The sequence below is a fragment of the Vidua macroura genome, chromosome 2, assembly GCF_024509145.1.
Source record: "Vidua macroura isolate BioBank_ID:100142 chromosome 2, ASM2450914v1, whole genome shotgun sequence".
In the NCBI taxonomy this organism is placed as follows: Eukaryota; Metazoa; Chordata; class Aves; order Passeriformes; family Viduidae; genus Vidua; species Vidua macroura.
Window position 1 is genome coordinate 76350705 of NC_071572.1, and position 12847 is coordinate 76363551.

At 43.3% G+C, this 12847-nt stretch overlaps 1 protein-coding gene across 1 annotated transcript in view; it reads right to left on the bottom strand.

Annotated features, from left to right (window-relative positions):
- RSF1 (remodeling and spacing factor 1) overlaps window positions 1–12774 on the bottom strand; it is a 67856-nt gene extending 55082 nt beyond the window's left edge. The window contains exon 1 of the mRNA XM_053971073.1: window positions 12484–12774. Within this exon, the coding sequence (XP_053827048.1) occupies window positions 12484–12685 (202 nt within the window). The 5' untranslated portion in view covers window positions 12686–12774. The remainder of the gene's footprint in view (window positions 1–12483) is intronic.
- Between the last annotated feature and the right edge of the window lie 73 nt (window positions 12775–12847).

Genomic DNA, 12847 nt, shown 5'->3' on the forward strand with positions numbered 1-12847 from the left:
ATGTTCTGCCAGCCTTCTGCCAGGTAGGGTTGTCAGGGCTGGACAGAAAGCAAAGCCTCTCCTCAGCAAGTCCTAACTTAAAATCAACAGCAAGAACACAGACCACTGGTAACATCAGTTTGCATTAACATGCTGGGCTGTAGACTGAAAAGGCTAAAAACATTCTCCATGCCTCACCTGATCCCTCCTGCCACAAAGAATAATGTCAAAGAAAGGGCTGGGCATGAGAGTTACCATCTGTGTCATGCCATGTAAGGTTGCTCTGGAACACTAAGTTAACCACCTTAAACAGTGACCTCTTTAAAAAGACTGCATCTATATGTAAGCATATGTCAAACATGAGCCACCTATCTTTGCTTCAGAGAAATTATCCATGCTTTCAATGAAAACAGCAGTATTTCTCTCTGGAGAATAACTACTACAACTATTAGAACTATGAAATTATGATTTCATGAAGTTTATGAAAACTAGATGTAAAAGCTCTTTGCTTTTGATTTCCTAAATCTTTGCTGAAGTGTTTAAAACATGCTAGTCACTCTGGTTTCCATTTCTTTACTCAAATACTCACCTGTATTTTTGTTTTACCAGCTGTACTGCTAAACCTTTTCAGAAAGCTAAGCTAATACTTAATCCAGGCAACTCAGCATGCTTCCACATTATGAACCATGTTCTACATAATTTCCTAATATGTCAGTTTTACCATATTTCATCATTATTGCCCGACAGGCAAGAGAATCAAGATATCACAAATTAGTCTAATAATGACACCTTATGCAAAGAGGTTATTTAAGTTCTCAGTAACATACTTATTTTAATCATTGCATTGTGGCTGATGATTTTAGCCATCCATGTCTCCCAGATTTTTCTTCTTTTTAAGTAAGATACTTTTCTGTCTACATGTTCTGCAATTTCCCCTTGGACTTTTTAGCTTCCTTCTTTCTACTTCTAGCTAGGAATACATTCTCCTGGACTTCAGCAGGGTTAGATTTCCACCTTTCAAATAATCTCTACTCGGTAGACAAACCGACCCTTAGCCCTTAGGCTTATCCTTACCATCCTACACCCATTTGTCCAACCTGCATTCAGAGACATCTACTAACTTTGTGAATATGCTCCATCATCTAGGACACAGTGCTTTTATTCCTTGACTTATGACTACTCCTTCTGATCTCCCTTTATTAAGGTTAGGTCTTCCAAAAGCTCCCTGTTCATATCAATTTTTCTTACCTGCTGCTAAACTTTCTTAACCTTCATACAGAGTGTTAAGGTGTTATTTAGGAGGTCAGCTAATGCTGTTTGCTACAGATTTTGTCTAAGCTTAAATATACATTTTAAGGGATAATTTTGCCACTTAATGGAAGTGTCTTTTGCAAAGCAGGGCATTCACATGGCCACTTTATGCCAGCTTAAACTGGTTCCCTCTTAACTACCACCTCCAGGCAAAACTGGGAGGGGGGTTAAGTGCTCCTTTTTGTTGTTGTTGCACCCATCACACAGCTCTCCACCTTGGATGCTTTATTGAAATATATTCTTGATAACTACAAGAACATCACACTGCAGGCTCTGGGATCAAACTAAAATTTCCACACTTTATCATTCACTAATTAATACAGCTTTTGTGAACCATCGCCGTTTGTTCTCAGGAGGAAACCTTTATAATCCTGGTAGTCATTAATACTAAAAGGCAATAAATGTGCCCTGGCACTGGTGCTCCTAGATAGCTGTAGATGAGTTGGAAAACAGCCAGGGTAGTACCACAGAGACACTGAGTAGAGTAGGAAATAAAGTGTTTACTTACACACAAACCTGAACAACCAGTTTTATTCAGCATACTACTGGTTCAGGACAACTGTTAGGATAGAAAAATGGTATAGCCCTAGACAACCAAAAAAAACAGGCTGGGCTTCATGCTGATAAGCACCATTTTCCTAGAAAAGAGGATTTTAGAGATCAAGGTAGGTAAGGTACAATTTGCTTCAAATATCTTGATATCAAACATCTCCATTCCTCAAATATGAACCACGTCTGTGAGTTCAAGGGCATAAGCAGCATTTTTCTCCAAAGTACTAAAAGACCTAAATGATCATAATGGAAAGAAACTGAATACAAAACAGAGCTGCTGAAACACGGGAAACTTGAAAAATAGGCCTCCTCTCACTTAGCAAAATTGTTTTCCCCAGACCACTAGACATCAACATGGCCGGAATTTCCACAGTAGTTCTGAGAAATTCTCTGCTGCTTGAGCTTTAAGAGCTTTGTTTAGCTCTTGGGGAATAGACGAGAGACTGACAAATGCTAGAGGTTACTAAGCAATACCTGTTAATGCTAGAATGTTAGTCAAGTTTTATAGATGAGTTCAAGCAAAGGAAAGTTCATTGATTTGGAGAAAAAATGGAAGAGGAGAAAGGGTAATGAAATAGGGTAGAAAGATTAACTTAGTGTAACAAACAGCCACAGACCTTGCTATTCCATAGCTGGAACACTATGCTCTTACTGCAAGGCTGGAGGACATAAAAAAATATACACACCTTTTACAAATTTTATTTCTCAGTGGTTTAAGCACTTTACTGAACTCAAGAAACATCAACAGCCAACCATCAAACACTGCTAAACTGCTCTGCCCCATCATCAGTGCACAAGTAGGGAATAATGAAGAGCCTGCAGCACACTGGAAGGGTGCTCCACAGCACTGCAGCCCACACAGGCAGCCTGGCAGTTCCTCCACCATGGGATGGGTGATCCCTGAAGTGCACACTGCCTGCATTGGGAGATACTCCTGGAATGCAAGTTCAGCTCTCTCGCCAGCCATACTCCTGCTTTTCCTCCCAGAGGAACACAACAGAGATTGTCCTGGGAGAATACCAGAGGACAATTGGTCCAACAGTGGCAGGTAACACGAAGTCCTGAATACCTCCCTCAACTTCCTCGCTGTCATGAACATGGAGGAACACAGCTGTACCAAGAAGCATTGCATGGCCCAGAGAGAGACCTTGATATAAAAATGGGAATTTCCAAATAATTGCAAGACAACTGTCTTTGAGGCAGCAGTGAGCACACAACCACAGCATTCTTCATCAGGTTATCTATTCATCATCTTCCCATCATCTGCCCTTTCTTGACAGTTCAGTAGCTCCTGTCCTCTGCTTCACCCCACACAATGGAATCCTTCCTGTCATTGTGATCAGGAGTAGTCAGCATAGACTCATTAAATCACGCTTGACCAACCCAATTGGCTTCTATAATGAAACAACTAAGTGGATGGATGAGGGGAAAGCAGTGACTTGACTTTAGCAAGGATTTTGACACTGTCTCTCACAACATCTTTATAGACAAATTCAGGAAGTATGGACTGGATAAGTAGACAGCAAGGTGGAACAGCAGATCCCAAAGGGTCATAATCAGCAACACAGGGTCTAGTTGGAGGCCTGTCACACCAATGTCCCCCAAGGTTCTATACTGAGCTCAGTATTGTTTAACTTCTCCATCAGTGACTTGGTTGAAGGGACAGATTACTCTGCAGCAAGTTCACACAAAGCTGAGAGGTGTGGCCAACACCACAGAGAGCTGTGCAGCCCTTCAGAGGGGCCTTGACACCTTGGAGAGATGGGCAGAGAGGAACTTTTGAAATTCAACAAGGGCACAACAGGGTGCTGCACCTGGGAAAGAATAAACTCACTGAGCAGCATAGGCTGGGGGCTGACCTGCTGGAAAGCAGCTCTGCTCCTTCCAGAGAAGAACACAGGGGTGCATGGACAACAAATTGTCCATGAGCCAGGAGTGCCCCTGTTGCTAAAAAGGCCAGTGGTACCCTGGGATGCCTTAGGGAAAGCATTGCCAGCAGGGCGAGGAAGGTGATCCTGCCCCTCCACTCAGACCCAGTAAGGCCACGTCTGGAGTGCTGTGTCCAGTTCTGGGCTCCTCAGTACAAGAGAGACATGGAGCTCCTGTGGCAGGTCCAGTGGAGGACTGTGAAAATTATTAAGGTACTGGAGCATGATTTTTAGAAGGAAAGTCTGAGGCCTGTTCAGCCCCATGAAGAGAGGGCTGAGAGGGGATCTCATCCATATATGTAAGAATCTAAAGGGAGGGTGCCAAGAAGATGGATCCACGTTCTCCTCAGCAGTGAAAAGCACTAGGATCAAGGCAATAGGCAGAAACAGATGCACAGGAAGTTCCACCTGATTATGAGAAAGAACTTTTTTACTGTATGGATGATCATGCACTAGAACAGGCTTGCCTGGAGAGGTTGTGGAGTTTCCCGCTGGAGTTATTCAAGAACTGTCTGGATGCAATCCCGTGCAATGTGCTCTAGGACGACCCTGATGGAGCACAGAAGTTGGATCAGATGACCCACTGTTTTTTCTTCCAATCTGACCTGTTCTGTGATTCTGTAATCTAAATGTTAGCTTTGGGATGAGCTCAGAAGCGTATGTACCAAGCAGTGGGCACTAGTAATTATACATGTCTATCAGCTAACTGTTCTTACACTAGACTATACAACTTGAAATAACCCCTAATAACTTGTTTAAGAGAAAAGAAGTTCATGATAAGTGCTGAAAACTCAGGAAGACCCTGAGCTATAAAGATAGGTGCAGGGAAAATATTCTGAGAAAGTCTTAGTTTCTGCAAACCTCTGAAGTTGGCCAAGGCAAAGTGCTGATGGACTGCTGGCTAAAACACAACTTCCACCTTACATGTGTTAATGGGGTCACACACAACTCACTTTGATGTTTATGAAGTTCTCCAATACGAATGTACTATAGTACAGCACTGCCATGGAGCTTCTTTCACTGAACACCATCTCACACCGGTCATAAGAATTTCCACTGATATTCCTGGTTCTTATACACTTCTCCTGAATAAGACTCTGACTTGGAAGAAATATCAGAAGCTTTTCCTCTAGTTCTGTACCATCCAAACTGTGCTGGAATTCAATAAAGCCACCTACTGAAAGCATACCACTCTTCCTTGATGGAGAGACATGCTCCAACAGAATCTGCATAATCCCTAGGAAGGCTGAGCTTTGCGAGGGGGCCTCATATGCTCTGTAGCTCATCTGTGCCTGAAGCACAGTGTCCCAAGTTTCTTTCCATTCCATATGGCATTCTGCCATCTCTTTGAGATGGGCAGTGCTACTGGCAAGAGACCGAACTGCTTCTCTCACCAGAAGTACAGTGTTTTCCTGGCTTCTACGCTGGATTATGAGATGTGGAGTCTACCTAAAACTGCATTAATAGTATAAATATGAAAGCACACTGGGATGAGCTGACACGCCAGCTCAACACACATGAAGGTGTGAAGTCTCCCCATGGAAAAACTAACAAAATAGGAATAGTTATGAGATAATTATTTCCAAGGTAAACTTCATTCCTTAAATCAAAAAGCATGTGTAGATGTGGCACATTGACCTTAACATCAAATTAATCTATATTGACTGAAGTGTAGATCAGACTAGTTTATTCTGCATTAGAGACTTATTTGCCATGAAGTCGGTGCAAGAATGATCTGCTACTTACTTTCTCCAGATTTAACCCTGTTAATGCTGGTTGAGGATATCATCTCCAAGCCACTGGAGTCTACCTTCAACAAATGATTTAATTTGGTGTATAGAAACATGAGTGTAGAACCTCCATCATAGTAAAAAATGAAACAAACACAGAAGAAACGCACCAAGTTCTGAAGTTCACTAGCTATGCTTTTATTCTCCAGTAGTTAATTCCTAAGTTAAAAATGCAGCATTTTACTAACAGGCAGTGGATTCATGGCTTTGACATAAATGTTTTGGTTAAGTCCCTAGATGCAGCAGGAAGGCACTATTATATACTTATACTCCACAAATACATTCAGGTCAGTCTGCATTAAGGTGATAAATACTTGACTGATTCAGAACAGCAGTTAAAATTTCTTATTCACAAAGGAAAGGATGTGAAAAGACATGAACACTCACACCTGCAGAGCAGATGAAAAGTGTTACCTCCTGATACAGTTTTAGGGCAGAAGAAAGCTTCTAATGTCAATATATCCACATGCTTAATATGTTAATGAAGAAGATGCAGCAATATATAATGTGAGAATAAACTCCACCCACCCAGCACTACAGACACTACCAACATTATATGTCAGAACCTGGCCATCTACGTAAGAGGACACCACATGAATTAATCCTTCTTCACTGAAACCAGGTAATAAATCTTATGTACAATATCAATTATTAAATTTAAAGTGAAGCAATGTTTGACAGTACTTCCATATCACATTTATCACCTATTTTTAATACTAACCAATCTTCTGTGGATATTACGAGTTACTGCAACGTATCAAAACTTTACCTAAGAGTCACATCAAACCTGTAACTTTTGATCAATAGTACACAAACACGCTTCATATCAAACATTAAATACAAGAAAAAAACCAATCACATTAACAGAACACCATTTCACTACCTTTATCATTGGGAACACAGCTAATCTTGAGCTTGAAAGTCTGTCAAGCTCCATGTCATTAGACAGAGTTGCCTTTGAGTGTTATATTAAACAGCTACAGAGTTTCAGGTATCTTTCTCCCATATACATACTCAACAGCAGTTTAAGTCAACGTTAATAGTTAACTTCTTCAGAGAATGGTTAAGAACCCTTAAGCTTAACATTGTATTGTTTTCCAGAGGTATTGGAATGACAATAAAAAAAAACCACAGACATAATCTACTGAAAAAAAATGTTTTAGATGTCTAGAAGAATCAAGGAAAACACAGCATCTTATAAAATAGAACTTAGCCCCAAAGATTTTTCAGGTCTACAATGTAGTAACAGGTACTCTCTATAAATGGTTTGCAAAAATTTTCCATAAGCTGCCTGCCATTAACCTAGCACTCATTATAAAGACAGAAAAGGGGAGAAAAGATCCAGAAAAATTAACCTCCTACCAGACATTGCACCTCACCATGTCTTTCTTTAAATCATTTAAACCTCGGTCAACACGTGCAGAGTGGTTTTATTATGACGCTCCAAACAAACATAACACATTCATGCCGTAATTAAGCAACAATTTTCCAGGCTAGGTCAGTCTGTCAGGGTGACTGTCAAGAGTCAAAGGTGATAAAGTTTGAGCTGCAGTGAGAGTATGGAAGAGTGCTTCAGATTAGAAATCCATACAAAATTGACTTGCTATTTTCAATATCACCTTTAGCATGGTCTTTACCAACAAGATTGTGATGTAATTTTACTGAAAGAATACACAAAACGTGTACTTGTGACCACTTCAATGAAGAAAAAAAAATCAAATGCCACACTGCTAAGAAAAGCCTGCAAAAATCGACGAGCTAATGCAGCCTAGCACACTTTGGAAGATGCCATTCACCTCCGGGAGAGGTTCTCCCATTCACTCACCAGGGAACCTGGCAAACCAGCGAGTGTTTTGCGTAGTCATGTGTAAAATTAGATTTCTGTTGTGCAAGCTAACAATCTACTAATATTTTCATTCACAAGAGACCAAGTGCTTAATTAACATTTATACCGAATCTCAAGCTATTTACTGATACAAAGGAGGTGGTGACTTGATAGCATGGTTCCTTAAACACAGCCCTAAATACAAATATAGTTTTTGCTCCCCTCTACCACATTTTTTACTATTTAAATTTGCAACTTCTCTTCTACTGCAAGTAATAACTGTCTCAAAATAAATCCCCCCCAAAAAAAAAAAAAGAAAAAAAAAAGAAAAAACCAACTAAACAAAAAAAAATCCCAGGCAACCAAAAAAGCCCCTACAGCATATGTTCGTAAGAACAAGGAAAACAAGTATTGCTTTCCTGTGACAATTTGTTCCAGTTTGCAGTTTTGCCTTTGGAAGCAAGCAGAGGCAAAGGAGATGCAGTACCACAGAACAATGCAGAATCATCTGTATCATTACCTTAGTCTTGCATCTAAAAGTACAACAATACAGTTGTAATGACAGCTCTCAGCCACCAGAAGTTCCACCTAAAATCATATATTGGGCTCCTGTGGTGGACTTGGAGCTAATATTCTTCATAGTAGCTGCTATGGGGCTTTGTTTTGGATTTGTACTCAAAATAGTGTTGATCATCCTAGAATGGTTTGGATTGGAAGGCACCTTAAGGATCATCTAATTCCAACCTCCTGTCATTGGCAGGGACACCTCCCACTAGACCAGCTTTCTCAGAAGAACCCCATCCAACCTTGCCTCAAACACTTCCAGGGAATGGAGCAGCCACAGCTTCTCTGGGCAACCTGTGCCTGTGAACACCAAGTTGTTTTTGTTATTGCTGAGCAGTGCTCATGCAGAACCAAAGCTTTTGCTGCTCCTCACCAACCCCACCAGTGAGGGAGCTGGAGGTGTACAAGAAGTTGGAAGGGGACACAGGCAGCAGAATAGCTGAGCCCAAATGACCCAAGGGATATCCAGCTCATATGGTGTCATGATCAGCATGTAAAGCTGGGGCTAGAAGAGAGACTAGAACATTGGTAACCATGGCATTTGTCATCCCAAGCCATCCTTACACATGATGGAGCCCTGCTGTCCTGGAGCTGAACATCTGCCTGCCCATGGCAAGCAGGGAATGAATTCCTCATTTTGCTTTCCCTAATAAACTGCCTGTCTCAGCCCACTGGTTTGGTCACTTTTTTCCTTCTCATTCTCTCCTCCATCCCACCAGGGGACAGTGAGTGAGTGGCTGCAAAGGGCTGAGCTTTCAACTGGGGTTAAATCACAGCAGTTGCTTTTTAATAAACCCTACAAAAACCAATTTGCTTCTGGAGGCATATCAACTAGCAAATTTTGTGAGTTCACACTGTCACCATCTTGACAGGCACTCAACTTTACTCCTTCCTAAGACATTCAAGATTGTCAAAACTGCAACCTTAGTCACAACATTGTATTTAAAGCAAGAATGAGCATCCATAAAGGCAAGATAATTATTCTTCATAAAATAAAATCTTCACCAGATAACTATAGGTCAAATTACTTATTTTGAATGGTTGCAACTTTTAAATGAGCCACCAGCCAGAAAAATTAAGCTACTTTATCACAGAGCTTTTTTAAGTAGCAGACTATTTCCAGATCTATCAGTTTATCCCACTATTCAATAATGATGAGTGAAATCAACACTATACATTCTTACTTTCCCAATCAAGTATGTTTTACATTACTCACTAAATCCCAACCTGTGTACAGTTGGCTAAAGCATCTAACATGCTACTAATACCGGTTAATTTGATATCTCAATTAGTCAGACTGAAAACTATTCATACCTGAGCACTGCTGTCTTCAGTATTTGCCTTGATATTCTCAGTTAAGAAGTAATACAGTGAAGTTCAAGTGCTGTCTATGTGATAACAAAAATCTAAAAAGCCTCTAAGAAACAACTGACAGCTTCCTAGCTGTCAACATTTGCTCAGCATCCCTCCCTGTATGGAAAGGTTATACCTTGCTTCCTTTATAATGAGCAAGTACTTTGTTCTAATTGTTAACAGGAAAGAAAATATGACTGTTATACAACTACTGAACAACATCCAAACTTAAGCTCCTTGTTCTCCTTGGGGCTCCTAATATCAGGAGTAACTTCTGCTGCTGGCATCTCCCAAGAGTAACTCTTCAGACAAGACAATATATGCCATGCTAGAAGAAAAAGGAAAAAAAAAAAAAAAAAAAACCCAAAAAAACCACTCAAACCCCCATGTTTTTAAAATACTAAGCATCAAAAAATTTTTGAAGATAATTAAGGAAACCCTCAACTACTGATTCCCTTACTTGATTGCAAAATTAATATGAAGAGAAGTTACAAATAGGTGTTATGTTGCAGTTGAGATTTAAAACTGATTCCTAAAAAATTCAAGAGAAAAACCCCAGCACTTTGAGGCTCCAAAGCTAATTCCTGAGATTTTATTATGTCACTGCAAATCCACTGTCAAGCAAGGATGGTATCAAAAGTGAAACTAACAGTACATAACAAACTAAATCAAAATCCTTTTGCATTCCAAGGAAAACTACATACAGTTGTAAATAACAGGTGTTCAGAATAAAAGAACACCTTCAGTTTTCCATCAGTGTTTATCAACTTAATGACTTGTACCCTTAAAAACACTACCTTGAGGGCTACTTGAAGTAAAAACCATGCAGTGAAACCTAGTCACTGCATCCATTTTCCCAAAACTGTAAAACACACCAGGTAATAGTGTGCACCACAGCCCAAGACCACAGAAGGTGCCCAACGAACTGGTTTTATCAAAGGAAAAGATATCCAAGACACCCACCAACTATCAGACAAAATATCAAGAATTATCCAAGTTTGTTTTTCACACCTCCACACTTTCTTTTTTAGAGATTAGAATTGTCTCTACAATTACATCAGCTACACCAGGCATAAGCAAAGAACCCCAGTACTTCAGACATTACACTTTCAGAAGCTGCATCTGCTCCCATTTAGGGGGGGACCGTTTCAAAGCACGGAAAATAACCTGTCCCTTGCCAAACAGGAAAGATGATACAAAAAATAGTTTAAAAATTTGACAAGTAACAAATCAACCCATAAAGCAAACTCCATAACACAAGTAATTTGAAATCTTTTTAGGAAAGAGTCATGCAGTAAACACCACCCAGTTGACAACCCCCATCATGCAATTAAAAGTCATCAGAAATTATGGTGTTTGGGTTTTTTTAAATAAAATGCATATTTTTAAAACACAGGTCACTATCTCACCCTTTCAGTTTAATTTATTTTGCAGCTCACACAACTAAATTACTCTTACATATCCACTCACTCTGTGCCACACAGTAAGAACATTAAGTTTTCTTTGCAAACACCACTTTAAAATTACTATTTTCACTAAAAATTCAATTTTTTAAATGTGTTGGTGTTTTTTGTTAATAAGTTCTGCAACAGTTTAACAAAACAACATTTTTTATAAAGGGTTTCTCAAAAATGAGACATTTCTATAACGCAGAGGTACAGGAGTGGTGGAGAATTTAATCTAAATATAAGTTTTCCACAAAACTAACCCTGTTTTAAGAATTTTGTAGATTTCAGCTGTCTCTTTCATAGTGACAAACAACATGAGGAGAAAACATATTAATCATGTTTCATTCTGTTTCAGCAATGGCTGATGCGAATTCACAGACAGGACACCTGCACTTAGCAAAATACAACTTCCTTTAAATGAGGAAACACCTACACGCCGACTGAATCACATAACCCCCCCCCCTTCCCCGCCCCAGACAGGGTGGGCTTGGTGGGGAAGGAGGTGAGAGCAAGGGCGTTTTGGGGGAAAAGCAGGGGCTGTCGGACCACAAGCAGCCCTGAGCCGGGCTTCTCCAGCAGCAGGAAGTTTCCAAGGGGCCTTGCCGAGCATGCGCCGTGAGCGGCACGGGCTCCCTATGTGGCAAGAGTGCAGAGGCAACAACCAAACGAATAACAGAGACAAGAGATCAAGAGCAACAAGCTCCCTCCCCTCTGTATTCCTGCGGCCGCCTCCACACAGCCCTCTTTCCCCAGGCTGCTCCCTTGGCTCGGGCCTTCCCGCATCCATCGCGGGCAGCTGGGATTAGGAGTCTGGCAACCGAACCTGCTACTGGAGAGGGAGGAGAGGAGAGCAGCTCGAAAGCAAACAGCGGAATGCATAACCTATCCCTCCACCTCGCACGTCTCAGGTGGCGGCGGGGGGAGCAGCAGCGAGCACACAGCTTGTCCCCCCCGCCACTGGAAGAGGGGATGGGGGAGGAGGAGGGGGAGAAAAGAGGGATGGAGGTGGCACACAATGGCTGTCTGTGTTTGTGGGGAGGAGACGGCCCACAACAGCAGCCGTGGGGGGGCTCAGGGCTTCTCCGTGACCCCCATTCGTCATCCCAGATACACTGAGGTGAAGGGGGGTCACTGGGGATCGGGACATTCCCGTGTGTTTGCGTATGTGTGTGCGTGTGTGCCCTTCTTTTGGGGGCAGAGGTAAAAACGGGCAGAGATAGTGGGGGGAGGGGGGAAGAGGCTGCGAAGCGCTCCCCAAGCTGGGGGGAAGGGAGGAGGTGGAAGAGAGACCGGCTACCAGCGCCAAGCTGAACGAAAATAGTTATTTCGTCCTATGCCTGTTTTCTGCAAGGAGTCCCACCCGCACAGAGCTCGGGAACGAACCCAGGGAAATGGGGGGGAGGGAGGGACGGAGGGGGGGAGGTCACAGGCGGCACTGAGAAGGAAGAGAGGGGAAGGGGAAGTCCCCTACCTCCTTCCCATGCCCGCCGCGGGGGCAGGCAGCTCTCCCCCCAATATACACATACAAATAGCTGCTCCCCCCCGAAAAAAACAGGGAGAGAGGGCTCCCCTCCCCCCGGGAATCCCAGGCCCCTCCTCTCCCTCGGCGCGCTCCACCCCCGGGGCCGGGAGGAGGCGGGGGGGACAGCCCCGGCCCCCCCCTCCGCCCCCCGGGCCCCCCTCAGCCGGCTGCCCCGGAGCGGGCGGGCGGGAGAGGTATCGGAGTAGCTTACCCTGGTCTCCGGGCTCCTGCGGCGGTTGCAGGACGCGCTCCAGCTCGGGGAAGGGCAGCTCGGGCAGGTCCAGCAGGGCCCCGTAGCGCTCGAGGAAGGAGCAGACAACGGCGAAGTTGGGCCAGGAGCCCGGGCAGCGCGGGCCCGCCGGGGCAGGGGGCGGCGGGGATGGGGCCGGAGGAGCCGCCGCCGCCGCCGCCATCTTGGACCTGGGGATGGAGAAGGAGCTGGGGAGGGGGAGGGAGGAGGGGGCGCTGCCGGGCCGGGCCGCCACTATCCCACAATGCACCGGGGGGACGATGAAGGCAGGGGAGGGCAGGGGGCGGCGGCCAGAGCGGCGCGAGCCGGCTCCCCTCCGCCGCGC